We start from the raw sequence: 27,655 nt of genomic DNA, 5'->3' as shown, positions 1-27,655 counted from the left end.
CTGTCACAGATGTTGGCGATCATTGGCCATTGTGTTATGTCTGTATGTACGGCACAAAACTGTTGAAGCCATTATTGGTCTGCACGTTATCATGAAGGGACCAGTACAAAAAAAACTCCTACTTTGGGGGTTTGAAGAAGTCTTTGTTGTCCCATAATCAACATATATCACTTACTAATGGTTATTGGGGGACTTATTACTGGGATTTCCTCTAACTGTGAAAATAGGGGTCCTAAAGTTCCCTCCGTGAAGAGTGATAGTGAGCATGTGCGACCACTACTCTATTAACGGTCTACAGGAGTGGTGGTCGCACATGCTCACTAATGCTCCACTCACACAGAAGACTTTGGGCCTCCTGCTCTCAGGATCTGTGGGGGTTTCAGCACTGGGACCCCCCAGTGATCATTTATCATGTATCCTTTATAAAAGTGATAAATGGGAAAACCTCGTTAGAGTACCTAAAGGACAATTTTGAGACTAAGATTAAAATAATCAAGATCTTCTACTATGTTGCATGTTAGGATGAACAGATTCCAATTGTAATCCCAGAACTGGAGATAAAAATGGTATTTCAGAAATGATATCACTGGAATCCAGAATCTGATTGTTGTGCTCAGGCTCTACCGGTATATTCTGTGTTGTGAATTCTGTGGCTGAGTTCACTTCTGTGGTCACAAGTGGTATTGCAGTCTCTGGGCTTCCTCCCTCAGGTGTTTTGGTGAGCTCGTTGGCTGCCTTGCTATTTAGCTCCACCTGAGTCTGTCTTCCTTGCTCCTTGTCAATGTTCCAGTGTTGGATCTGAGCTACTGCATCTTTCCTTGGGCCTGCTGCTCTGCTAGATAAGTGCTTCTAGTTTGTTTTCTGTTTTTTCTGTCCAGCTTGCTATTATCTTTTGCTGGAAGCTCTGAGAAGCAAAGGGGTGCACCGCCGTGCTGTTAGTTCGGCACGGTGGGTCTTTTTGCCCCTTTGCGTGGTTTTCGTTTTAGGGTTTTTTGTAGACTGCATAGTTCTCTTTGCTATCCTCGCTCTGTCTAGAATATCGGGCCTCACTTTGCTGAATCTATTTCATTCCTACGTTTGTCTTTTCATCTTGCTAACAGTCATTATATGTGGGGGGCTGCCTATTCCTTTGGGGTATTTCTCTGAGGTAAGTCAGGCTTGTATTTCTATCTTCAGGCTAGTCAGCTCCTCAGGCAGTGCCGAGTTGCATAGGTAGTGATAGGCGCAATCCACTGCTGCTTATAGTTGTGTGAGGATAGATCAGGTACTGCAGTCTACAGAGATTCCACGTCTCAGAGCTCGTCCTATTGTTTTTGGTTATTGCCAGATCTCTGTATGTGCGCTGATTACTGCACGCTGTGTTGCCTGATTGCCAGCCATAACAGTACAAGGAGCCACACCAATGATTCCCAATAGAGGGAAAAAAGAAATCCTGACATCATTTTTTTTTCTTAGCTCTGTCTTCAGTCTTTTTTTTCCCCTAGACATTAGAGTGCTTCAGGACACAGCTGTGGACATGGATATTCAGGCTCTGTGCTCCTCAATGGATAATCTCGTTGTAAATGTACAAAAGATTCAAGATACTATTGATCAGAAATCGATGCTAGAACCAAGAATTCCGATTCCTGATTTGTTTTTTGGTGACAGAACTAAGTTCCTGAGCTTCAGAAATAATTGTAAGCTATTTTTGGCCTTGAAACCTCATTCTTCTGGTAATCCTATTCAACAGGTTTTGATTATTATTTCTTTTTTGCGCGGCGACCCACAGGACTGGGCGTTTTCTCTTGCACCAGGAGATTCTGCATTGAGTAATGTTGATGCATTTTTCCAGGCGCTGGGATTGCTTTACGATGAGCCTAATTCAGTGGATCAGGCTGAAAAAAATCTGCTGGCTTTATGCCAGGGTCAGGATGATGTAGAAGTATATTGTCAGAAATTTAGGAGGTGGTCAGTACTCACTCTGTGGAATGAATCTGCACTAGCGGCCTTGTTCAGAAAGGGTCTCTCTGAAGCTCTTAAGGATGTAATGGTGGGATTTCCTATGCCTGCTGGTTTGAATGAGTCTATGTCCTTGGCCATTCAGATCGGTCGTCGCTTGCGCGAGCGTAAATCTGTGCACCATCTGGCGGTATTGTCTGAGAGTAAATCTGAGCCTATGCAGTGCGACAGGACTATGACTAAAGTAGAACGGCAAGAACACAGACGTCTGAACAGACTGTGTTTCTATTGTGGTGATTCTACTCATGCTATTTCTAATTGTCCTAAACGCACTAGGCGGTTCGATAGCTCTGCCGTTATTGGTACTGTACAGTCCAAATTCCTTTTGTCCATTACTTTAATGTGCTCTTTGTCATCGTATTCTGTCATGGCGTTTGTGGATTCAGGCGCTGCCCTGAATCTGATGGATTTGGATTATGCTAAACGTTGTGGATTTTTCTTGGAGCCTTTGCGGTGTCCTATTCCGTTGAGAGGAATTGATGCTACACCTTTGGCCAAGAATAAGCCTCAGTACTGGGCCCAGCTGACCATGTGCATGGCTCCTGCACATCAGGAAGTTATTCGCTTTCTGGTACTGCATAATTTGCATGATGTGGTCGTGTTGGGGTTGCCATGGCTACAAACCCATAATCCAGTATTGGATTGGAACTCTATGTCGGTAACCAGCTGGGGTTGTCAGGGAGTACATGGTGATGTTCCATTTTTGTCAATTTCGTCATCCATTCCTTCTGACATCCCAGAGTTCTTGTCGGACTTTCAGGATGTATTTGAAGAGTCCAAGTCTGATGCCCTACCTCCGCATAGGAATTGTGATTGTGCTATCGATTTGATTCCTGGTAGTAAATTCCCTAAGGGTCGTTTATTTAATTTGTCCGTACCTGAACACACCGCTATGCGCAGTTATGTGAAGGAGTCCCTGGAGAAGGGACATATTCGCCCATCGTCGTCACCATTGGGAGCAGGGTTCTTTTTTGTAGCCAAGAAGGATGGTTCGCTAAGACCGTGTATTGATTACCGCCTTCTTAATAAGATCACTGTTAAGTTTCAGTATCCCTTGCCATTGATTTCTGACTTGTTTGCTCGGATTAAGGGGGCTAGTTGGTTTACTAAGATTGATCTTCGTGGTGCGTATAATCTGGTGAGAATCAGGCAGGGAGATGAATGGAAAACGGCATTTAATACGCCCGAGGGTCATTTTGAGTATCTGGTGATGCCGTTCGGACTTGCCAATGCTCCATCTGTTTTTCAGTCTTTTATGCATGACATTTTCCGTGAGTATCTGGATAAATTCTTGATTGTTTACTTGGATGACATTTTGATCTTCTCAGATGATTGGGAGTCTCATGTGAAGCAAGTCAGAATGGTTTTCCAGGTACTGCGTGCTAATTTTTATCGTCGCTTCATCTGTAATTTTTCTAGCATTGCCAGACCATTGACCGATTTGACCAAGAAGGGTGCTGATTTGGTTAATTGGTCTTCTGCTGCCGTGGAAGCTTTTCAGGAGTTGAAGCGTCGTTTTTGCTGTGCCCCTGTGTTGTGTCAACCTGATGTTTCTCTTCCGTTCCAGGTCGAGGTTGATGCTTCTGAGATTGGTGCAGGGGCGGTTTTGTCACAGAGAGGTTCTGGTTGCTCAGTGTTCAAACCATGTGCTTTCTTTTCCAGGAAATTTTCTGCTGCTGAGCGTAATTATGATGTGGGCAACCGAGAGTTGCTGGCCATGAAGTGGGCATTCGAGGAGTGGCGTCATTGGCTTGAGGGTGCTAAGCATCGCGTGGTGGTTTTGACTGATCATAAGAACCTTACTTATCTTGAGTCTGCCAAGCGCTTGAATCCTAGACAGGCCCGTTGGTCGTTATTTTTTGCTCGTTTTGATTTTGTGATTTCATACCTTCCGGGCTCTAAAAATGTGAAGGCGGATGCTCTGTCTAGGAGTTTTGTGCCCGACTCTCCGGGGTTATCTGAGCCGGCGAGTATCCTCAAGGAAGGAGTCATTGTGTCTGCCATCTCCCCTGATTTGCGGAGAGTGTTGCAGAAATTTCAGGCTAATAAACCTGATCGTTGTCCGGCCGAGAAACTGTTCGTCCCTGATAGGTGGACTAGTAAAGTTATCTCTGAACTTCATTGTTCGGTGCTGGCCGGTCATCCAGGAATCTTTGGTACCAGGGAGTTGGTTGCTAGATCCTTCTGGTGGCCATCTCTGTCACGGGATGTGCGTGCTTTTGTGCAGTCCTGTGGAATTTGTGCTAGGGCTAAGCCCTGCTGTTCACGTGCCAGTGGGTTGCTTTTGCCCTTGCCGGTCCCGAAGAGGCCTTGGACACATATTTCGATGGATTTCATTTCTGACCTTCCCGTTTCTCAAAAAATGTCGGTCATTTGGGTGGTCTGTGATCGCTTTTCTAAAATGGTCCATCTGGTGCCCTTGGTTAAATTGCCTTCCTCCTCTGATTTGGTGCCTTTGTTCTTCCAGCATGTGGTTCGTTTACATGGCATTCCTGAGAATATTGTTTCTGACAGAGGTTCCCAGTTTGTCTCGAGGTTCTGGCGAGCCTTTTGTGGTAGGATGGGCATTGACCTATCTTTCTCCTCGGCCTTCCATCCTCAGACTAATGGCCAGACCGAACGAACCAATCAGACCTTGGAAACATATCTGAGATGTTTTGTTTCCGCTGACCAGGATGATTGGGTGTCATTTTTGCCGTTGGCTGAGTTCGCCCTTAATAATCGGGCCAGCTCGGCTACCTTGGTCTCTCCATTTTTCTGCAATTCTGGGTTCCATCCTCGTTTCTCTTCAGGACAGGTTGAGTCTTCGGACTGTCCTGGTGTGGATTCTGTGGTGGACAGGTTGCAGCAGATCTGGACTCAGGTAGTGGACAATTTGACCTTGTCCCAGGAGAAGGCTCAGCTTTTCGCTAATCGCAGACGCCGTGTGGGACCCCGACTTCGTGTTGGGGATTTGGTTTGGTTATCTTCTCGTCATATTCCTATGAAGGTTTCCTCTCCTAAATTTAAACCTCGTTTTATTGGTCCGTATAGGATTTCTGAGATTCTCAATCCGGTGTCTTTTCGTCTGACCCTCCCAGACTCCTTTTCCATACATAATGTATTCCATAGGTCGTTGTTGAGGAGATACGTGGCACCTATGGTTCCATCTGTGGAGCCTCCTGCCCCTGTTTTGGTGGAGGGGGAATTGGAGTATATTGTGGAGAAGATTTTGGATTCTCGTGTCTCTAGACGGAAACTCCAGTATCTGGTCAAATGGAAGGGTTATGCTCAGGAAGATAATTCCTGGGTTTTTGCCTCTGATGTCCATGCCCCAGATCTTGTTCGTGCCTTTCATGTGGCTCATCCTGGTCGGCCTGGGGGTTCTGGTGAGGGTTCGGTGACCCCTCCTCAAGGGGGGGGTACTGTTGTGAATTCTGTGGCTGAGTTCACTTCTGTGGTCACAAGTGGTATTGCAGTCTCTGGGCTTCCTCCCTCAGGTGTTTTGGTGAGCTCGTTGGCTGCCTTGCTATTTAGCTCCACCTGAGTCTGTCTTCCTTGCTCCTTGTCAATGTTCCAGTGTTGGATCTGAGCTACTGCATCTTTCCTTGGGCCTGCTGCTCTGCTAGATAAGTGCTTCTAGTTTGTTTTCTGTTTTTTCTGTCCAGCTTGCTATTATCTTTTGCTGGAAGCTCTGAGAAGCAAAGGGGTGCACCGCCGTGCTGTTAGTTCGGCACGGTGGGTCTTTTTGCCCCTTTGCGTGGTTTTCGTTTTAGGGTTTTTTGTAGACTGCATAGTTCTCTTTGCTATCCTCGCTCTGTCTAGAATATCGGGCCTCACTTTGCTGAATCTATTTCATTCCTACGTTTGTCTTTTCATCTTGCTAACAGTCATTATATGTGGGGGGCTGCCTATTCCTTTGGGGTATTTCTCTGAGGTAAGTCAGGCTTGTATTTCTATCTTCAGGCTAGTCAGCTCCTCAGGCAGTGTCGAGTTGCATAGGTAGTGTTAGGCGCAATCCACTGCTGCTTATAGTTGTGTGAGGATAGATCAGGTACTGCAGTCTACAGAGATTCCACATCTCAGAGCTCGTCCTATTGTTTTTGGTTATTGCCAGATCTCTGTATGTGCGCTGATTACTGCACGCTGTGTTGCCTGATTGCCAGCCATAACAGTTCTGCTTAAGCAAGAAATTTTGACAATAATATTTTCAGTGTAGGATTTCAGGAAAGAAAATACAGACCTGGCCCGACACCTGACACAATCTCACCTTGGGCATAATAATGTATGTTTTGAACAAAAACATTTTAGACTTTTCAGAATCTGGGCTAATCTGGTCTTACCCTAAAGTTCAGCCAATTTCCTCTGACCACAGTGCTGCTTTTTTTGGATGTCTACTATTTTGATAGGAGAAAAAGAACTGCTGGAAAGCGTGGGTGGATTTTTATTGCTGAGTAAACTTCAGGGACATTTGTGACAATTCTTTTCAGAATAATGAGGCAGAATGAATAAGGTCGTGAGAATGGAATTGCCATTCTGTACGAATATTGCATTTTCCTCTAATAGTAACTCAATGTTATATGACATTGATGTAAGAAAATGCAAAGGTGATGGATAACACAAATAGGGATGCACGGTGGCTGCAACACGGTGGCTCAGTGGTTAGCACTGTTGCACTGCAGTGCTGCAGTCTTGAGTTCTAATCTCACCAAGGAAAACATCGGCAAGGAATTTGTATGTTCTCCCCGTGTTTGCGTGGGTTTCCCTTGGGTTCTCCGGTTTCTTCTCACACTTCAAAAACATACTGTCATGGCACCAATCCCATAATCTCACACAGAGTAAAGAAAAATGTACAAAACCTTTAGCTGCTTTCTCCCTAAAGCAAAATAAGGCCCAAAACAAAATTAAACAGCAAATGTAACATAGTAACATAGTAACATAGTTAGTAAGGCCGAAAAAAGACATTTGTCCATCCAGTTCAGCCTATATTCCATCATAATAAATCCCCAGATCTACGTCCTTCTACAGAACCTAATAATTGTATGATACAATATTGTTCTGCTCCAGGAAGACATCCAGGCCTCTCTTGAACCCCTCGACTGAGTTCGCCATCACCACCTCCTCAGGCAAGCAATTCCAGATTCTCACTGCCCTAACAGTAAAGAATCCTCTTCTATGTTGGTGGAAAAACCTTCTCTCCTCCAGACGCAAAGAATGCCCCCTTGTGCCCGTCACCTTCCTTGGTATAAACAGATCCTCAGCGAGATATGGAACCCTATCAGTCAATAGTAATAGCAGCAAGGATGGATATTATTAGAAACACACATCATTGATTACACCTCCTACTGATGTGGTGACCATTGCCCACAGGCAGGTGTGCGGGGAATCCTTGTTGAGCCCGTAGATGTCATAGATTACACATCCTACTGATGCCAACCTCCGCCCACTATGCCAAGGACTTACTGGCTCTTTCCAATGGATTCTTATTGTTAGACATTCAAAACAATGTTCTCACTGGTCTATCAAAAGGTAGACACTACAGGAAGTTTTCGGTTGCTCCTCAGAACATAAAGACTAATCATGTTTTCGGCAATCAGCGTTGAGTGGACTCCCTCTCCGAACAACACGCACATCAGTGATCTCGCTGACAATGTTATCACTGCCTGGTATTTGGCTTCATTAGTTATAGGCCTCACTGAGCCAGGTTTGGACTCTGTGAATTTAGTCAAGGACTCCGCAATATAGCAGTGCTATGCTGCAGGTGAAGGCGTTTATTCGTAGAGATCAGGATAGGAGAACACATATGCATCAGAGAGGCTAGCACAATGCTAATGAAATGGGATACGATGGCCAAATATGATGGGACTGCTGTGAGACGTTAGCAATCACTGGTGAGCATGAGGGAGGAGTGATGTCAGACGCCACTGGGACTTCTCAAGTGTGGTCCACAGGGTATTTAGATCCACATGGTATAGGGCTAGCGCCTCAACATTTACTCTGTTAAGCAGGCAGCATTCTGCCGACAGAGGAAGATATCTCTTAACCCGGGTTACTCCTCAGCACCTCGAGTCCTGTAACTCTGCTTTTTGGGCTCTATATTCTGGAACCATACATTCACTACCAAGAATTACTAATGCTCCCCTGATGAGTCTACTTAAACTGGTTGGCAAAATGCGTTGGGAGGGAACTAAGAGACACTAGTGAGGGCAGGACCACACCTGGGTGCTGACCTTGTCAGGACATGAGACTTGCATGGGGCATGACAGGGTAGTATATGAGCAAAATAACCCCCCCACTCCATCCATGCTGTTCTTTGGACATTGGATGGCTCATCAAAATGTGCTCTGGTTTTATTGAGCACTTTTTTGCATTTTCTCTGTTTAGCACCTGTAGTTAGTGTTGCATTTCTCCTCTTTTACATGATACATTTTAAAAGTTACGTTTTATTCTAATAATATCCATCCTTGCTGCTATTACCAAAACAAAATTAGCAACAGAGACTCCCAATTAGTATGTGTCATTTCTAGTAGAATGCACAGTTGGAGTCAGTGGTTCAACCATGTCACTGGTCTGAACTGTCAGTCATCAAGAGCGCACGGTCCTCAAAAATCGGGATGCATGGGAGCAGTGTGCTCCTGAAGGCACTAGGTGGGACATACTTGGAGCGCCCCCATGGGCAGTGGGGTACATGGTACCGGGTCCTTCGGTTCTCAGGGGATGTCACGGTGTCTGACCCGGTCTGTGGCCCTTGGGACGTCTGTTGATAAAAGGGAAAGGTCTTTAAAGTGAATGTCCATGACGCCACCTGTGGTATTCGGTCAGGGTGACCGATGCTGCTTTAAGGGGTCCGCTGGGGTGATGTTATGGCAGCTAGATGGTATACCTTCCCACAGGTGAAGGATATCCCCAGGGCTTCCCAGTGCGTAGATGGTGGATGGTGTGAGGTGCAGTGAAGAACGAGGACACAAGGTTGCAGTCTCTTTACCTTTTACTGAAGGCTTCAGCATCCACAGTCCAGAGCACCAGATCACAGGGCAGGCAGAGTCTGGCCAGTTCGGAGGCAAATCCAGAGTCCCCTTATCCAAGTAGAAATCAGTAGCCTTCCTCTAGCGCCTTGGTGTTGTAATGCCTTACTGCTAAGCGTCTCATAAAGTCCTCACAGATGTTGTAGATGTTATGTCTCTCTCTCTGTCCCCCAGATGGATAGGACAAACCCGTATGACCGGTGGCTTGAGGCTTTTTACAGGGACTCTATCATGCCCCAGCCTCTCGCGGGTGCCTCCTGGGTGTAGGGCGGATCAGTAACTTGCAATTAGCTGTCCTGCCAGTCTCTGGAGCAAGGCATAAAGGACTGTTGCTCCCTCGGTGTTCCGGCTACTGGGATCCTGCGCCTCAGAAGTGGGCAGCCTGTGTAGGGCAGAACTCCTTCTGGTATCCACTCCTTTGCTATGATTTCTTTACCCTCTGTACAATACAGTTCTCTTTTCGTGTCTTTTCTTAGGAACTGCCGCACTTAGGGCAGGCGCAGCTCCGTGACCTTCTGTCTGGGCCTCTGACAGGCTCCCACCCCTGTCAGGAACCAACTACCTGAGCAAAGCTCAGCCAGCAACTGCCTAACTTCCTCTCCAGGCCACCAGTTTTACCAAAGTGTGAAGAGTGCCCTAATAAATAGGAGCATAGCTCCCCCTGGTGGACTGGAGTATGAAATGTGTTGGATGATTGTGATACCTGGTAAAGAGATCTCCTTCATTGCCTCCAAACATAACATCACTCCCCCCTAGAGGAAAATGATATTACTGCAACAACCAGGACCCTGGGGCGCTGCATACTCATTAAGGCATTATTGCCCATGTAATTGCCCCATTTATTTACTGCCTGTGGACTTCCATTGATCCATTATTGGTGCACATTCCCTTAAGGATTGCCAGTTTACTAAAGAACTCCGTTATTAGTTATAAATATCCTGTAAGTTTCAGATGTCGGCTCTGATAAAGGACTGGCAGCTGTTAGAAAGAAAAAAAAACTTAAAACAATGGTGTTTTTTTACCTTAAAGTTATAAAAAAGTTTTTTTAAACATTTTGTTGCCCCTTTAACTCTTTGGTTATCGGTAGTGGTCTATGTTTTGAAATGCCCACTGATTGCTCAAAAGATGAAAGAGTGCAAAAATGATCAGATCAGCAGACAGAAGAGCTCAGCTCCGGATGCACAGTATGTGCGCTCATGCAGGAGCTGAGCTTTACTGCCCGATGTTGTGCACAATTTTCAGCACTCTCAGAAACCCGCTCCTCCTGACAAAAAAACAGGACAAGAAATTTTATCATTTAGCTCCATGTCTATGCTCATTAGTGTTCATGGGTGAACATTCAAAGGTGTTGTCCAGTGACATAAAATTACATGGTTTACAAATATACAGCTCTGGCAAAAATTAAGAAACCACTGCACAGTTTTATAAAAATCAGCTTCTCCACATATCTGACAGCCATTCCATTCCAGTGTCCATTGAATTCAAACCAGAGTACACCTCATTCTAATTAGGTGATCACCTGAACCAAATCTTCGTTAACGAAGGAAAGTATAAAAAAAACCCAGGTATGGTGTTCACAATTCTCTTGCAATAGAACAAGCTGGATGGCAAAACAAGTGCTAGTAATATCCCAAAAGTAATAGGAATGAAAAAATAACTTTTAACCATGCCAAAGAAGTTGAAAATAAAAGTCTTTAATATAGAGAAGAAGGGCCTAATTCTGGCTTTACAAGCAGCAGGATACTTTGAGCGTCATGTTGCCTACATCCTTAAAATTTCTAAGACGGCAGTCAATTACAACGAGGTCAAGTAGCAGACATTAGGGACAACAAAGCTACAGACCAGTTGAGGGTGAAAACGACTCTCCACTGACCAGGATGACAGTCATCTTATTCAAATACCACTCAGCAACCGCAGGATGACATCAAGTGACCTACAAAAGGAGTGGCAAATGGCAGCTGGGGTGAAGTGCATGACAAGAACAGTTTGTAACAGGCTCCTAAAGGCAGGACTCAAGTCATGTAGACTTACATAAAAGCCTTTCATCAATGAGAAGCAAAGGAGAGCCAAGACGGAGACCTGGAGAGGCATTCAAGGCACAGTGCCTTGCACCCACTGTGAAATTTGGTGGAGGATCCATGATGATCTGGGGATGATTCAGCAAGGCTGGAATTGGGCAGGTTAGTATTTGTGAAGGACGTATGAATCAAACAGCACACAAGGTTATCCTGGAAAAACAGTTGATTCCTTCTGCTCAGGCAATGTTCCCCAACTCTGAGGACTGTTTTTTCCAGCAGGACAATGTGCCATACCACACAGCTAGGTCAATCAATGCATAGATGACGGACCACCACATCAAATACCTGTCATGGCCAGCCCAATTTCCAGACCTGAACCCCATTGAAAATCTCAGGAATGTAATCAAGAGGAAGACGGATAGTCATAAACCATCAAACAAAGGAATGCTTAAATTTTTGTTCCAGGAGTGGCATAAGGTCACCGAAAAGCAGTGTCAAAGACTGGTGGAAAGCATGCCAAGATGCATGAAATCTGTCATTAAAATAAAAAAAATGGTTATTCCACAAAATATTGATTTTTTAACTCTGCCGGAGTTAAAATATTAGTATTGTTCTTTCTATATGATTATGAATTTGTTTTCTCAGCATTATTTTAGGTCTGCTAGCAATGCATTTTTTTGTTATTTTGACCAGTTCTCATTTTCTGAAAATTAATACAAAATTTAGTGCTTGGAAATTCGGAGACTGTCAGTAGTTTATAGAATAAAAGAACAATTTACATTTTACTCAAAATTATACCTATAAAGAGAAAAATCAAACAAACTGAAAATTTTGCAGTGGTCTCTTAATTTTTGCCAGAGCTGCATAATAAACTTGCCACAATGCTTAGATTTTCCAAGCTTGTCTGCGATATAATGAAGGGATTGGATGATAGGCTAAAGTTATTAGCCAAGATAGTCCTCTTTTCTGTCTTGGCAGACACAAAGACATTTTGAAAAGCCGGAGAGATCAGATTCCATCGTCTGAAGTCAGTTTTTCAGGGAAATTCAGAAAATGAAATATTAGTAATTTCGCATAACTTAGATTTCGAACCGCTCGAGAATTTTTGATGTTGTAGAACAACTTCTTTCGCAAAACCAACGTCAATGATTTAAGATGTTAAACACTAGTAGGCTAGCATTAAAAGGTTTTCATTAGCAAGAAATCTCCCAAAGTTCTCCCACTTTGGAAAAAATACATTTTACAATACAATTATCTTTAAATTCAGCAAAATGTCTCAATGACTCACAGTGACTGGTCATTGTAGTCTTACGACGTCATTATGGCACAAAAGGAACCTAAAGAGTCCTGGCAGTTGAGGACTTGAGCAGAATTTATGGACAGTAATTTCTTATAAATCATAGATTTAGAACACGTTGAAATGTTTTTTTTTTTGCCATACAGAACTCTATTACCTTATATTTCCATAATTTACTGATTTTTTTTTCTCGAATGGTTCCACGCTTCCTGAAAATTGCCTTGCCTTCCTTTATCCGATAGCCTCCTTTGATCACACCTTACAGATGATTTCCCCCTAAATCTGATGTCTTCATCGATGAATCACTATTTTGTATTTTGTGTCTCTGCTGGAAACACTTGGAATATCTTAACTATTCTGAAAAGCGTAAATCGGGCACAAAGCAGAAGAATCTTGTTTCTGTCAAACATATTCTTTATTGTGTGTATTTGCTTTCTTTTCAGCTATTCAATTGTTATGTGGGAGCTTCTGACTCAGAAAAAGCCTTTCATAGGTAAATCTCTTTTTTAAGCCTTTTATGTCAAAATTTAAATTTCTGAAAATGTGTTTGCCTAAATGGAAATTGGATTGCGTGTAAATATACAATGAATGCACAAAATGAAATATTTGGAAGGGGCACAAAGAAAAAACAAAATCAAAGCTGTGTAATTATTTTAGGATTGGAAGGTACGGTGTTTAGGGAACAGGGTTGACAAAAATTCAGCATTTATTGTTTGGAGTATTGATTTTATTTAAGCCTTTCTGGAGGCTCTGTGACGTCACCGCTGTGCTCTGCTTTACGGCCAGCGCTGACAGTCAGTGCAGGGAAGCTGACGGCGGGGGACGTGACAGACATCGGAATGTGAGTATGTAGTGTTTTTTTTTTTTTTTTTAACTTTTACAATGGTAACCAGGGTAAATATCGGGTTACTAAGCGCCGCCCTGCGCTTAGTAACCCGATATTTACCCTGGTTACAAGTGAACACATCGCTGGATCGGCGTCACACACGCCGATCCAACGATGACAGCGGGTGATCTGCGACCAAAAAAAGGTCCTGATCATTCCCCAGCGACCAACGATCTCCCAGCAGGGGCCTGATCGTTGGTCGCTGTCACACATAACGAGATCGTTAGCGGGATCATTGCTACGTCACAAAAAGCGTGACGTTGCAATGATATCGTTAACAAAATCGTTATGTGTGAAGGTACCTTTACTGTATGACTCCAATAACATACAAAATGATGCACAAAAGGTATGAGAGGTGTGAGCCTGCCTAAGTAGAGATGTCACAGATTTCTGCTACACTTTACACCAGTTTTTGGTGAATGTCACCCAATATTTAATCCATCATGATTGACCTTGTCACTTAAAAAAAAACCCACCCAACATTTTCGAAAGATGACAGAGTTGAGGCAAAAAGTGTAAAAAAATTGTGTCGAAATACCCCCTAGTAGTACATTTTGTATTTTGCTTTGATACCAGAAAACTGATGTAGAAAGATTGATAAGTCTCCACCGTTGTGCTCAAAATAATACAGCAATACAGTGACCATGAGATCAAAAAATGCCCCTAGACAGTTAGAGATGAGCAAATTTGCTGAAATTAAAATTTCTACGCCAAAATTCAATCCAGATATGAAGGGATTAAAAAAAAGGAACACCCCTTAAGCTCACCACTTTGTGGCCCTTCCCTCTGCAACCGGTCCTCTAATCAGCTCTTCTGCTGTCTTTCTTCTGCCTTCTAGCTACTATTTTCTTCTCTTTCCTGTCCTCTGGCACTGCTGTCCTTCACTAGACCCCACAGCTGTTATGTGGGGTGTGATGCACCTAATTAATGTTCATGACATGCTTCCAGAGCACATGACTGCATGAAGTGTGACACATGTCATTACTTCACTGTAGATGGTGTAGAGTCTAGTGAAGTGGCGGAGTCCCGGAGAGAGGAGAAAATAGGAGGCAGAAGTACACATAGGAGCAGTGAAAGCGCGAGATATATGGAGAGGGGAGTATAAGATTTTTTTTTCTCCTTGCCCTGATCTGTTTGACCGACAGGTATCTCCCTATGTAAAAAAAATGTAGAGGAAAAACCCATCAATCAACTGTAATGGGGCGGATTAGTTCCTGGGTGGATTTCGAAAGTCTGTTTACTCTGAAACAACTCAACTTTCCATTCCAGACTAAAACATTCTTGGCTGCAATCACGAGGCATGGAACCAAGTCATTCAGGCAGCATGAATCTGATGACAGGTTCCCTTTCAGCACACTTATTCTATACTAGATTGTGGCCCGATTCTAACGCATTGGGTATTCTAGAACAGAGGTCCCCAACTCCAGTCCTCAAGGCCCACCAACATGTCATGTTTTCAGGATTTGCTTAGTCTTGCCCAGGTAATAATTGCATCACCTGTGCAATGCAAAGGAAATCCTGAAAACATGACCTGTTGGTGGGCCTTGAGGACTGGAGTTGGGGACCTCTGTTCTAGAATATGCATGTCCCCGTAGTATATGGACAATGATGATTCCAGAATTCGCGGCACACTGTGCCCGTCGCTGATTGGTCGAGGCAACCATTATGACATCATCGTCGCCATGCTGTGCCCGTCGCTGATTGGTCGAGGCCGGCAGGCCTCGACCAGAGACGCGGGATTTCCAAGACAGACAGACAGAAAAACCCTTAGACAATTATATATATAGATTGTGGCCCGATTCTAACGCATCGGGTATTCTAGAATATGCATATCCCAGTAGTATATGGACAATGATGATTCCAGAATTCGCGGCAGACTGTGCCCGTCGCTGATTGGTCGAGGCAACCTTTATGACATCATCATCGCCATGGCAACCATTATGACATCTACGTCGATACTGTGCCCGTCGCTGAATCGGAAACGTGGTATTTCTACGTCCTTTATGACATCATCGTCGGTGTGCCCGTTGCCGATTGGTCGAGGCCTGGCGGCCTCGACCAATCAGAGACGCGGGTTGTCTACGTCCTTTATGACATCATCGTCGCTGTGCCCATCGCTGATTAGTCGAGGCCTGGCGGCCTCGACCAATCAGAGATGCGGGATTTCTACGTCGATACTGTGCCCGTCGCTGATTGGTCGAGGCCTGGTGGCCGATTCTAACGCATCGGGTATTCTAGAATATGCATGTCCCCGTAATATATGGACAATGATGATTCCAGAATTTGCGGCAGACTGTGCCCGTCGCTGATTGGTTGAGGCAACCTTTATGACATCATTGTCGCCATGGCAACCATTATGACATCATCGTCGCTGTGCCCATTGCTGATTGGTCGAGGCCTGGCGGCCTCGACCAATCAGACGCGGGATTTCTACGTCCTTTATGACATCATCGTCGCTGTGCCCGTTGCTGATTGGTCGAGGCCTGTTGGCCTCGACCAATCAGAGATGCGGGATTTCTACGTCGATGCTGTGCCGGTCTCTGATTGGTCGAGGCCTGGCGGCCTCGACCAATCAGAGAGCAGGGATTTCCAGGACAGACAGACAGACAGACAGACAGACATACGGAAAAACCCTTAGGCAATTATATATATAGATGCCATCAATGACTTAAGAATAGTTTAATATTTTACTAAAATAATTGCAGCTGTTGGAGACTACTTTGGTTTGTTTGACCTATAATTATTGAGAACATCAAAATCTAGAACGTAATTTTCTAACTTGATGTACCGATCTCTCTGTTTTGAGGTCAGAGCATGATGATTGTGATAGTAAAGGTGGCAGCGGGGCAGCGGCCTCCTGTGGAGGACATTTCTGAAGATGCGCCTGTGGAATGTCAGCAGATGATTGACTTAATGAAGAGATGCTGGAACCAGGATGCCAATAAACGACCAAGTTTTTCTGGTTTGTATTCCCTTATTTTATGGCTGGTGGAGCACCGTATCCATGTATATATGTGGCTAGCCATAAATTTACATGGATATCCCTACTGATAATACACGTGACCAAACTATCTGCAAATTTTGCTAGGGTTTCAATTTCTCACCAATCAAATTTTATGGCTTATCCTAACATCCTAATGATTGATTGACCACATGCAGACACATTTCCCTGTAAAATATTACAACATAATTTCTTTCCATGATGGTAGATAGTAGATAGAATTGTTTGGTGCTTTATTGATCAATGTTGTCTTTAGTATCCGCTGTAATAGTCTGGTTGTGTTGTCTAAAGTGCCCCCTTTAAAGCACCACAACAAAAGTTTTTTTCAGCGCTTGAGTGGTGCTTCTAATCGAAGGTCCCTGCCCCCAGTCTTATACTCACCCTTCGGCATCTTTACCTTTTTTCCGCTCCACTCCGGTTCTATAGTGCCATCTTGTGACCGTAACTTCTGACTGGCCAGAAGTCAGAAGTTACATCACAAGCTGCCCAATGCAAATCTTTGAGAGACAAAATATTGCTCTCGGAGACTTCTATTGAGTTGTAACCTCTGACTTGCTCTACAAAACACTGGAAAGATCCAGCAGGTCACAAACTATTGGACAGTGACGGGAGCAGCGACGATAGAAGGGCAAGAAGGTGGCAGGGGACTATAAGAGTAGGGTCAAGGACCTTAGATTAGAAGCACCACTCCAGTGGTAAAATTAAAACAAAAAAATGCTGGAGTCGTGCTTTAAGAGGAGTCTAGCTGTGTAGTCTGGACCACTTTTTGGGAACAGAGTTTGACATGGCCCCAGTTACAAATTTGAGAACTCATTGCTTCTTTTTCTCTATTTAGATATCATGGTTGAATCCCACATGTTACTCTGCTTAGTGCAAAGTCCTCTGCCAGAACATGAAGCATCTGTACCCAAAGCTGAACAAGTTCCTCTGAAGTCTTCAGCTGCAGTATTACATAATGGATACAGTGATGTAAGTAAAGTCGTTAGGCCCCAATGAATGTCTATTGAGGTTAATCTTTTCCAAGATACTTTGACTCCAATCAATAGTAACAGCAAAAAAAAAAAAAAATAGAAACGCATATTAATCTTATCAAAAATATATGCTTCTTTCCCAACCTGTTAACCACTTCTCCATCCCTTTCCCCTCTCCGCCACCTGGAAAACAGCTAAACGAAGGGATCAGAATACAGCTGCACATTTACATCTATTGAGATAAAGGGGAACAGAGTCTCTGAAAGGGGCAATGAGACATACACACAGAGGGGGCTGCTTTTTCTGTTATGGGTTTTAGGTTATGCGTAACTGGAATCACAGCTACACTGCTCAGTACTGTTGTATAAAGCTGCAATTATTGTTGTAATTGAGATGCATTTCTGAGTTGAACCCACCTCTTCTTCAGGTATTAGGTATGTATAGAGAGAGTGCCTAAGGAGAGACCAGCCAGTCTATGGGAGCGAGGTAGGGTGAAGCCACCAGGAATCTGCCTTGAACTAATCGTCTAAGTTGAATATTTACCGGTCAGCTTTTCAAACTATGCCTTCTCTGAAATGTTGTAGTGTTTACGAGTACAACACCTATGGCTGTAACGGTGCATCCAATATCTGATTCAAGCTGCCGTAGTTTGGCTAGAAGTAATCTCTTGTCAGGCCCCCGTTAAAGAGAGAGGTGATAACCTAAACCAAGGCAGTAATATCTCATATCTTCTGGTCGAAATCATAGCAATAGCATTATGCTCATATCCAAGCACTGACTAGTTTGTCAATATGTGCCCCATTACTGGCAGGAAGGATATTCCTTGCATCAGGTTCATTACCATTATGATATAGACATTATGACAATTAATTATGATGAAGAAGAATAACTTACTAATTATGTGTCTCATTATCACAGGACAGCCAGCAAGCATCATTTCCAAGCTCTTCATACAGCGGTAAGATTCTTTGCAATTTGTATAGCATAATTGAGAAGTGTAAGGGTTCGTTGAAATGAGTGCATTTATGGTTCATATCTGGAGGTGTCCAGATGCCATGAGGACTTCATTCCATTTGTGTCTCTTGGGTAAAAGGGCCATGAATCCTCTGAGCCTCGTATAGTTACACCTTTGCAAATAGTGATGGTATTTACTCTACATAAAATAAGAATTATATGAGGGTTCAACCATTGGTATTTTTATTTACTCTGAAGGGGTCAGAAGCAGTACAATTACCCAACTGCCCCAATTTATAGTATAATAGTATATAATCGTATATATCACATTCAGTAGTCCATAATGCAGAGTAGTTAATATATACCCCTTATACCTGTCCGGTACATCCCTAGCTGCTATCGCATGCATATATTACAGATGTATGTAAAACCAACAGATAAGAATCATATCTACCTGCAGCACATGGTCCCACCTCACCCCAACGCGCGTTTCGCAACCAGCTTCTTCCAGGGGCGTCTTGATGTAGTCTTGATGTAGACTGCTCTGAAGTAAGATGCACAAAATCTATTTAGAGGCATGCTCCTCTTAAAGGGAAGCGGTCACTATGTTTTTCTCATATATAGCACGGCTACCATGATTAAAACCTCTTTTACATTTCAAAAACATTTCAAAAACCTGACCTGCACATCCAAACATAGACTGAGTGTGAACAGGTGCTGAACCCAGAGTCGCCAACTCCCCGCCTCCTAGCTTCAGGTGTTTTAATTATAGTAGGTCCAATACCCCTCCACATAGAGAGAGAATTTGAGTCCAAGAAGAGATTTCTACATGTACCCATTCAGATGGAGACGTTTATTCTCAGTGAGGTAGGTCAAGCGTAGGACCTCGTATAAGAGAGATGCCTTAACGTGGCTACGAGGTACACATAAAATTGGCCATTTTTGTGCGCTAAAAGCTCTCATTTTTCATATTTCTAGTGCAGTAATGCAGTTCAAATTTCGTTTTTTTCAAGTTTGCATGTTTTGGCGCCGCAGTGTGCTGCCCTATTTATTTAACTATATACGAGTTGGCGACTCTGGGTTCAGCACCTGTTCACACTCAGTCTATGTTTGGATGTGCAGGTCAGGTTTTTGAAATGTATTCTCTAGCCTTCTGATCGTGCACTCCCCGCCTCCTAGCTTCAGGTGTTTTAATTATAGTAGGTCCAATACCCCTCCACATAGAGAGAGAATTTGAGTCCAAGAAGAGGTTTCTACATGTACCCATTCAGATGGAGACGTTTATTCTCAGTGAGGTAGGTCAAGCGTAGGACCTCGTATAAGAGAGATGCCTTAACGTGGCTACGAGGTACACATAAAATTGGCCATTTTTGTGCGCTAAAAGCTCTCATTTTTCATATTTCTAGTGCAGTAATGCAGTTCAAATTTCGTTTTTTTCAAGTTTGCATGTTTTGGCGCCGCAGTGTGCTGCCCTATTTATTTAACTAAAACCTCTTTTACAGCATTCTCGAATGCAGTAAAAAAAGTCCCCAATCCCCTCTGCAAAGCCCCCAAAAGACCTGCTATTATACTCACAAACTGTGCAGTCCGATCTGATGGGAATCTCTGGTCTTAATCCGGCGCCTCATCTCTTCTTACGATCGCCGTCCTCCTTTTCTGCTTCGTGTGGATTATACATTCTACGTCATCCACACAGTTTCCCCCAGTGGCGCTCTGGTGTGGGTGCAATTTGCCCTGCTGAGGGCAGAGCCCAGTAATGTAAGGCACATAAGCCGGGAAAGGCCAAAGAGAGCCGATGACCCAGAAGTAAAACCGGCATATTTCCAACACAGTACTTTGCTCTGCCCTCAGCCTGGAGGACACTATGTGGATGAAATAGAATGCGTCATCCGCAAAGAGAGCTGATGTCCCAGAAGTAAAACCGGCATATTTCCAACACAGTACTTTGCTCGGCTCTCAGCCTGGAGGACACTATGTGGATGAAATAGAATGCGTCATCCGCAAAGAGAGCTGATGTCCCAGAAGTAAAACCGGCATATTTCCAACACAGTACTTTGCTCGGCTTCCAGCCTGGAGGACACTATGTGGATGACATAGAATGCGTCATCCGCAAAGAGAGCTGATGTCCCAGAAGTAAAACCGGCATATTTCCAACACAGTACTTTGCTCTGCCCTCAGCCTGGAGGACACTATGTGGATGAAATAGAATGCGTCATCCGCAAAGAGAGCTGATGTCCCAGAAGTAAAACCGGCATATTTCCAACACAGTACTTTGCTCGGCTCTCAGCCTGGAGGACACTATGTGGATGAAATAGAATGCGTCATCCGCAAAGAGAGCTGATGTCCCAGAAGTAAAACCGGCATATTTCCAACACAGTACTTTGCTCGGCTTCCAGCCTGGAGGACACTATGTGGATGACATAGAATGCGTCATCCGCAAAGAGAGCTGATGTCCCAGAAGTAAAACCGGCATATTTCCAACACAGTACTTTGCTCGGCTCTCAGCCTGGAGGACACTATGTGGATGAAATAGAATGCGTCATCCGCAAAGAGAGCTGATGTCCCAGAAGTAAAACCGGCATATTTCCAACACAGTACTTTGCTCGGCTTCCAGCCTGGAGGACACTATGTGGATGACATAGAATGCGTCATCCGCAAAGAGAGCTGATGTCCCAGAAGTAAAACCGGCATATTTCCAACACAGTACTTTGCTCGGCTCTCAGCCTGGAGGACACTATGTGGATGACATAGAATGCGTCATCCACACAAATTAAGCAGGAAGACGGCAAGTAAAGGAAGAGAGGAGGCCCCGGATCGAGACCACAGACGCCCATTGGACCTCATTGCACCGTCTGTGAGCATAATGAAAGTTTTTTTAGATCTGCAGAGGGGATTGAAGACTTTTTTACAGCTTTCAAGTATCCTGTAAAGGAGGTCTTAATTCTAGTGGCCATAGTTTATATGGGGAAAACCTTAGAAATATATTTAGCTGTCATGCTCCAAGTTTGGAGACTTGCGATTAATATGTGTATTGTGGCCCGTGATCGGGCCGATAACTATGGACATCTGGATGAGTCCTGAAGCATACACATCTTGAATATATAGCCAATAAATGATTCATTGTGTCAGATTCGGGCAGCATTAATTTGCTATAAGGTTCCCTTTCAGAAACCTGCCCTAATGGTTTTCTGCTCAATGATGCAAACAATATTAGAACATGAGGGATCTATATATGCCAATTGAAAGCAATACCTCAATGAATTAACCATTGGTTTTCATTTCAGTTACAGACAGTTTCATTATGAAAATCTTAGAAAGCAGCGATATTTCTTGGTCAGATGAAAATAATTTCACTTTGCTTCACTTTGCGGTGGCTGAAGGAAACTATGAGAGGGTGAACCATTTTCTCAGCTTGAACGCGAACGTTAATAGCCACACGGTGAGTGGATCTACGCCTCTGATATTGGCAGTACAGAGAAAGCTACCAGACATATGTTCTTGCCTAATAGAGAATGGAGCCGATGTCAACATTACTGATGAAGACAGGTGGTCACCTTTGCATTTTGCAGCCCAAGGAGGAGATGATCGTATAGCTCGGTTACTCTTAGACCACGGAGCAGGCGTTGATGCATTGGAACGGGACAATTGGACACCACTGCATTTGGCTTCTCAAAATGGTTTTGAAAATGTTGCCCGTGTTCTTTTTACACGTCAATCCAACCCAAACAGTCAAGAAATAGATGGAAAAACTCCTCTCCATGTAGCTTCTTGCTATGGTCACTATAATATTGTCAAGCTTCTAATTGGCCAAGGAGCTGATCCAGACAGCAAGCAAAAAAATCAAAGAACTCCTCTCCACATTTCCGCTGATCGAGGTTACTTTCGAGTGGTTCAACACTTGATACAGAAAGGAGCCGATCTGAACTCTGTTGATGAGAGTCACTATACACCTTTACACATGGCGGTTGTGAAAGGCAAGAGCTTGATATGCAAACATCTCATAAAGCACGGTGCCCAAGTTAACCTGAAGACGAAGCAGGGATGGACACCTTTACACCTTGCAATATTCAAAGGACACGCCGAAATAGTACATTTGCTTAAGGACAATGATGCCAAAGTAGATGCCGCTGGAGATATGGTATGGACTCCACTCCATTTGGCTGTTCGTTATGGCGATGACTCGGTTGTTTCCCTCCTACTAGATATGGGAGCTGACCCAAATGTTGCTGAAATGTCTGGTTGGACACCCCTTCATTTTGCAGTTCAGAGAGGGTCTTTTTGCAGCGTCATTAAGCTGATTGAGAACAAAGCTGATGTAGATGCTCAAAACAAGTTTGGCTGGACATCATTACACGTGGCTGTCCTAAATGCTAATGCCGCTATTGTGAAGACTTTACTGCGGGCTAACGCCAAGAAGAATATAGAGGACACCAGTGGTTGTACCCCATTACAATTGGCCATAAGGAATCAAAAACACAGCATTATTTCTTTACTAGAAGGAGGACCAGACACGTCCTCCAACAGCTCAACCGAAGAGGATTTAGGCCCTTACCTTAATTTCCAGTCATAATATGAAACCTGGAAACAATATGGTGTAAAGGATTTCGAAATCAGGAGGTCTTAAAGAGGTTTTTCCATATGAAAATGTTATTGCATATTACTAGAATATGCCTAGCATTTTCATATACGGTCTCCAATCTCTAGGACCTCCAAAAATCAATTTTAAAGGGGTGGTCTCATCTAGATCTTAAGTAGTGCACCGCATCTCTGCAAACTGGCTTCCTGTTTCCAGGGTGGAGGTGTCCTACTTATTGACAGGTCAGATCAGACTACAGGCACGATTGTGCCACTGCCCCTGTGTTTCTTTCTCACTCAAATGATGATTCACTCATTCAAGAGAATTGGATCGATTATGGTAATGACACTTGGCTCAAACTCTGATCAGAGTTTGAGCTGAGTCAGTTTTTTTGTGATCCGATTTTCTCTTTTGAGAGACTCTCTGGAGGCACAGATCTAGCTGGAACATGAGGGAATAACCAAGTCTTTACAACAAATAAATCACTAGGAAATGAATCAATAACTGATACAGTATTAAACTATGAAAAATAAATTCAAATAAAATGAAGAAAATTAGGAACCACAGACTATGAGGGTTAAATAATGCTAAAAATGTATGTGATTGTAAAATATTCGTTTTTTTGTAATATAGAGGGTGTTCTAGAATGCAAAATATTTATATTAATTACTAATAGCAATGTATGAAAATGAAATCTAATAAAGTTCTATAAAAGTTAAAACACAAGTTCAAATAATGGTACCTATAGACTGATGGCATACAGACATTTTTTTCTGGTTAATCCTGATGGCATGGTCCATTGGTTGATATAGTAAAAAAAAATACTCTCTTCTACAACTATTGCTTCTAGGTAGAATACCTCAATTACAATGTGCCATATGGAGGCAACATACGGTACATTATTTTTTGAGGAGTCAGACAGATCAGAAGCATTACTTAAATTTCGACCAGTTGACTTATAAGCAATTATTTATCTATAGTGGATATATGTAATGTATGACAACAACTTTCCATGTCTTGGGATAAATACTGATCAACATAAGGGGCCATTACAATTGCATTTGGACCCTAATTTCAGGTGTTCTCCTTGATTCCCCTAAAAATGGGATTTAGATAGAGTCCTTAACAGGGTTCGATGGAGTACGATGACTATTGGAGTTCAAATGGACATTATGATTTATTTTCCAGTTCCACGGACATAAAAATCACAATGGAAGCTTGAGGCGTTTCTGCTGCATCGAGCACTCTTAGTGGTGACCAAATCATTACCTTGACTAAAGATGCTTGACGCACCCAAAACCCTTCAGCATGTTTTATTGTTCTAAGCCTATGTGGGTGCTATTTGGAATTTTTAACAAGATTTTTTATGTCCGTCGAACTGGATCTTTTCTCCTTGCTTTTGTTTTTTAGTGTTTTGACACCAGTTGATTTTTGTGCTCAGGACAGGACTGGAATCAGAGATTACTGGTGAGCTGGACTATTCATGCTTTTTTTTCCTCAGCGGTGCCCATCTTTTCCGATAGATATAATAAAGTAGTAGATTATTTTTATTTATTCGTCTGACAAAAATGCGAATGGAATCCATTCAAACTCCATTTGTGTCATCATACTCAATGGCGCTGTCAAGGGTTCTATCTGAATCTAGACCGATTCCCATTTTTTTGTGGATTCGTGGTTGCTTAAAAAGCAATGAACAAGAAACTTATGATGAACATACATAGTGTGAGTTTCAAGCCCTGCCAGGGTATTGCTCGTACGTTTGTCATAAGGCTCTTGTTCCTTGTTTTTTTTTTTTTGCAGGCCTCTATACGTTGTTCTTCAAAAATGCACCTTAAAATATTTATACTTTTTTACTTTTCTGTCCTTATAATATAATATGCTCTTTAGCCCTCTTTAGTATTTCTTCAGCCCTTTTTTGTGTGTGTGTGTTTTACATACTAATAAAGATTTTGATTTGGAGACATTTTTGCAGCACTTTTTTTTGGGTCTAGTTATTGGCGTAATGTCTCGCGTCTTAATAATTTTTCCCACATAGTGTATAACTGTTGTGAGTTCTGTTTTTGGGCTCCCTCTGGTGGTTACAGATGGTACTGGGTGACTTGTGTTCTCTGCGGTCTCTGGTGTCCACCTGTTCCATCAGGTTATGGGAGTTTCCTATTTAACCTGGCTTTTTTGTCATTTCCTCGCCGGCTATCAATGTAATCAGCGTGTCTTTTTACCTCTGCTCCCTGCGTCTGTTATCTTCAGGACAAGCTAAGTTTTGATTTTCCTGTTCCACGTTTTGCTTTATTTTTGTCTTAGTCCAGCTTGCAGATATGTGTTTCCTTGCTGCTGGTTGCTCTAGTGGGCTGAAATTACTCCTCATGTTCCATGAGTTGGCACATGAGTTCAAGTAATTTCAGGATGGTTTTTTGAAGGGTTTTTCGCTGACCGCGCAGTTCACTTTTGTATCCTCTGCTATCTAGCTTTAGCGGGCCTCATTTTTGCTGATTCTATTTTCATAACTACGTATGTGCTTTCCTCTCATTTCACCGTTATTACATGTGGGGGGCTGCTATTTCTGTGGGGTGTTTCTCTGGAGGCAAGTGAGGTCTGTGTTTCTTCTAATAGGGGAAGTTAATCCTTCGGCTGGCGCGAGACGTCTAGGAATCATCGTAGGCACGTTCCCCGGCTACTAGTTGTGTGTTTAGGTTCAGGATCGCGGTCAGCTCAGGTTCCATCACCCTAGAGCTTGTTTGGTTTTTGTGCTTGTCCTTTTGTTATCCCCTGCCATTGGGATCATGACAGTATAGCCGGCCCGAAAAAATTGGTCATCGTTTTGGCTGAAGTAGGAGGAAAAGTAGTCTGAGGAAGTTTTTTTTTTTTTTTTTTTCTCCCCTCCTCAGTGTTTGCTGCCTAGCCTTAATTGCAGCTTGGCTGCTTCTTTCCTCCTCTTAATCCTTGAATGGCTCTGACCTCAGCTGTTTATCATGGACGTCCAGAGTTTGGCTTCCAGCCTGAATAATCTTGCTGCTAAGGTTCAAAATATACAAGATTTTGTTGTACATACGCCTAGGTCTGAACCTAGAATTCCTATCCCAGAGTTTTTTTCTGGAGATAGATCTAGTTTTCTGAATTTTAGGAACAATTGTAAGTTGTTTCTTTCCTTGAAATCTCGCTCCTCTGGAGACCCTGCTCAGCAGGTCAAGATTGTTATATCTTTCCTGCGGGGTGACCCTCAGAATTGGGCATTTGCATTGGCACCAGGGGATCCTGCGTTGCTCAATGTGGATGCGTTTTTTCTGGCATTGGGTTTGCTCTATGAGGAACCTAACCTAGAGATTCAGGCTGAAAAAGCTTTATTGGCTCTCTCTCAGGGGCAAGATGAAGCAGAAATATATTGTCAGAAATTTCGGAAATGGTCGGTGCTTACTCAGTGGAATGAGTGCGCTCTGGCTGCAAAATTCAGAGATGGCCTTTCTGAGGCCATTAAAGATGTTATAGTGGGGTTCCAGGCGCCTACAGGTCTGAATGAGTCCATGACTATGGCTATTCAGATTGATCGGCGTTTACGGGAGCGCAAACCTGTGCACCATTTGGCGGTGTCTTCTGAACAGGCACCTGAGATAATGCAATGTGATAGAATTCAGTCCAGAAGTGAACGGCAAAATTATAGGCGGAAAAATGGATTGTGTTTTTATTGTAGTGATTCAGCTCATGTTATATCAGCATGCTCTAAACGCACAAAAAAGCTTGATAAGTCTGTTGCCATTGGTACTTTACAGTCTAAGTTCATTCTGTCTGTGACTCTGATTTGTTCATTATCATCCATTTCCGTCGATGCCTATGTGGATTCAGGCGCTGCCCTGAGTCTTATGGATTGGTCATTTGCCAATCGCTGTGGGTTTAGTCTGGAACCTCTGGAAGTTCCTATTCCTTTGAAAGGAATTGACTCTACACCTTTGGCTATGAATAAACCTCAGTACTGGACACAAGTGACCATGCGTATGACTCCCGTTCATCAGGAGGTGATTCGCTTCCTGGTACTGTATAATTTACATGATGTCTTAGTGCTTGGTCTGCCATGGTTACAAACTCATAACCCAGTCCTGGACTGGAAAACAATGTCTGTGTTAAGCTGGGGATGTCAGGGGGTTCATGATGATGCATCTTCGATTTCTATCGCTTCATCTACTCCTTCTGAGGTTCCAGTATTTTTGTCTGATTATCGGGAGGTTTTTGAGGAGCCTAAGCTCAGTTCGCTTCCTCCTCACAGGGATTGCGATTGTGCTATAGATTTGATTCCTGGCAGTAAATTCCCTAAAGGTCGTTTGTTCAATCTGTCAGTGCCAGAGCATACTGCTATGCGGAATTATGTTAAGGAGTCCTCTGAAAAGGGACATATCCGTCCATCTTCGTCCCCTTTGGGAGCAGGTTTTTTTTTCGTGGCCAAAAAAGATGGTTCCTTGAGGCCTTGCATCGATTATCGTCTTTTGCATAAGATTACAGTCAAATATCAGTATCCTTTGCCATTGTTGACTGATTTGTTCGCTCGCATTAAGGGGGCTAAATGGTTCACTAAGATTTATCTTCGGGGTGCGTATAATCTTGTGCGGATAAGGCAGGGTGATGAGTGGAAAACCGCATTTAATACGCCTGAGGGCCATTTCGAGTATTTGGTGATGCCTTTTGGACTTTCTAATGCTCCTTCTGTCTTCCAGTCTTTTATGCACGATATTTTCCGTGAATATCTGGATAAATTTATTATCGTGTATTTGGATGATGTTTTGGTTTTTTCTGATGACTGGGAGTCTCATGTTCAGCAGGTCAGGAAGGTGTTTCAGGTCCTGCGGGCCAATTCTTTGTTTGTAAAGGGTTCTAAATGTCTCTTTGGAGTCCAGAAGATTTCTTTTTTGGGGTATATTTTTTCCCCTTCTACTATTGAGATGGATCCCGTCAAGGTTCAGGCTA

The 27,655-nt window shown here is 43.3% G+C and overlaps 1 protein-coding gene across 1 annotated transcript in view; it reads left to right on the top strand.

The window, feature by feature from the left end:
* Window positions 1-24,663, top strand: part of ANKK1 (ankyrin repeat and kinase domain containing 1) — a 67,787-nt gene extending 43,124 nt beyond the window's left edge. The window contains exons 4-8 of the mRNA XM_069742605.1: window positions 12,761-12,810; window positions 16,010-16,165; window positions 17,040-17,173; window positions 18,094-18,133; window positions 21,414-24,663. Coding sequence (XP_069598706.1) covers window positions 12,761-12,810; window positions 16,010-16,165; window positions 17,040-17,173; window positions 18,094-18,133; window positions 21,414-22,699 — 1,666 coding nt within the window. The 3' untranslated portion in view covers window positions 22,700-24,663. The remainder of the gene's footprint in view (window positions 1-12,760; window positions 12,811-16,009; window positions 16,166-17,039; window positions 17,174-18,093; window positions 18,134-21,413) is intronic.
* The last annotated feature ends 2,992 nt before the right edge of the window (window positions 24,664-27,655 follow it).

This window comes from Ranitomeya imitator, chromosome 10 (genome assembly GCF_032444005.1).
Source record: "Ranitomeya imitator isolate aRanImi1 chromosome 10, aRanImi1.pri, whole genome shotgun sequence".
Taxonomy (NCBI): Eukaryota; Metazoa; Chordata; class Amphibia; order Anura; family Dendrobatidae; genus Ranitomeya; species Ranitomeya imitator.
This window is presented reverse-complemented; position numbering and strand designations above follow the sequence as displayed.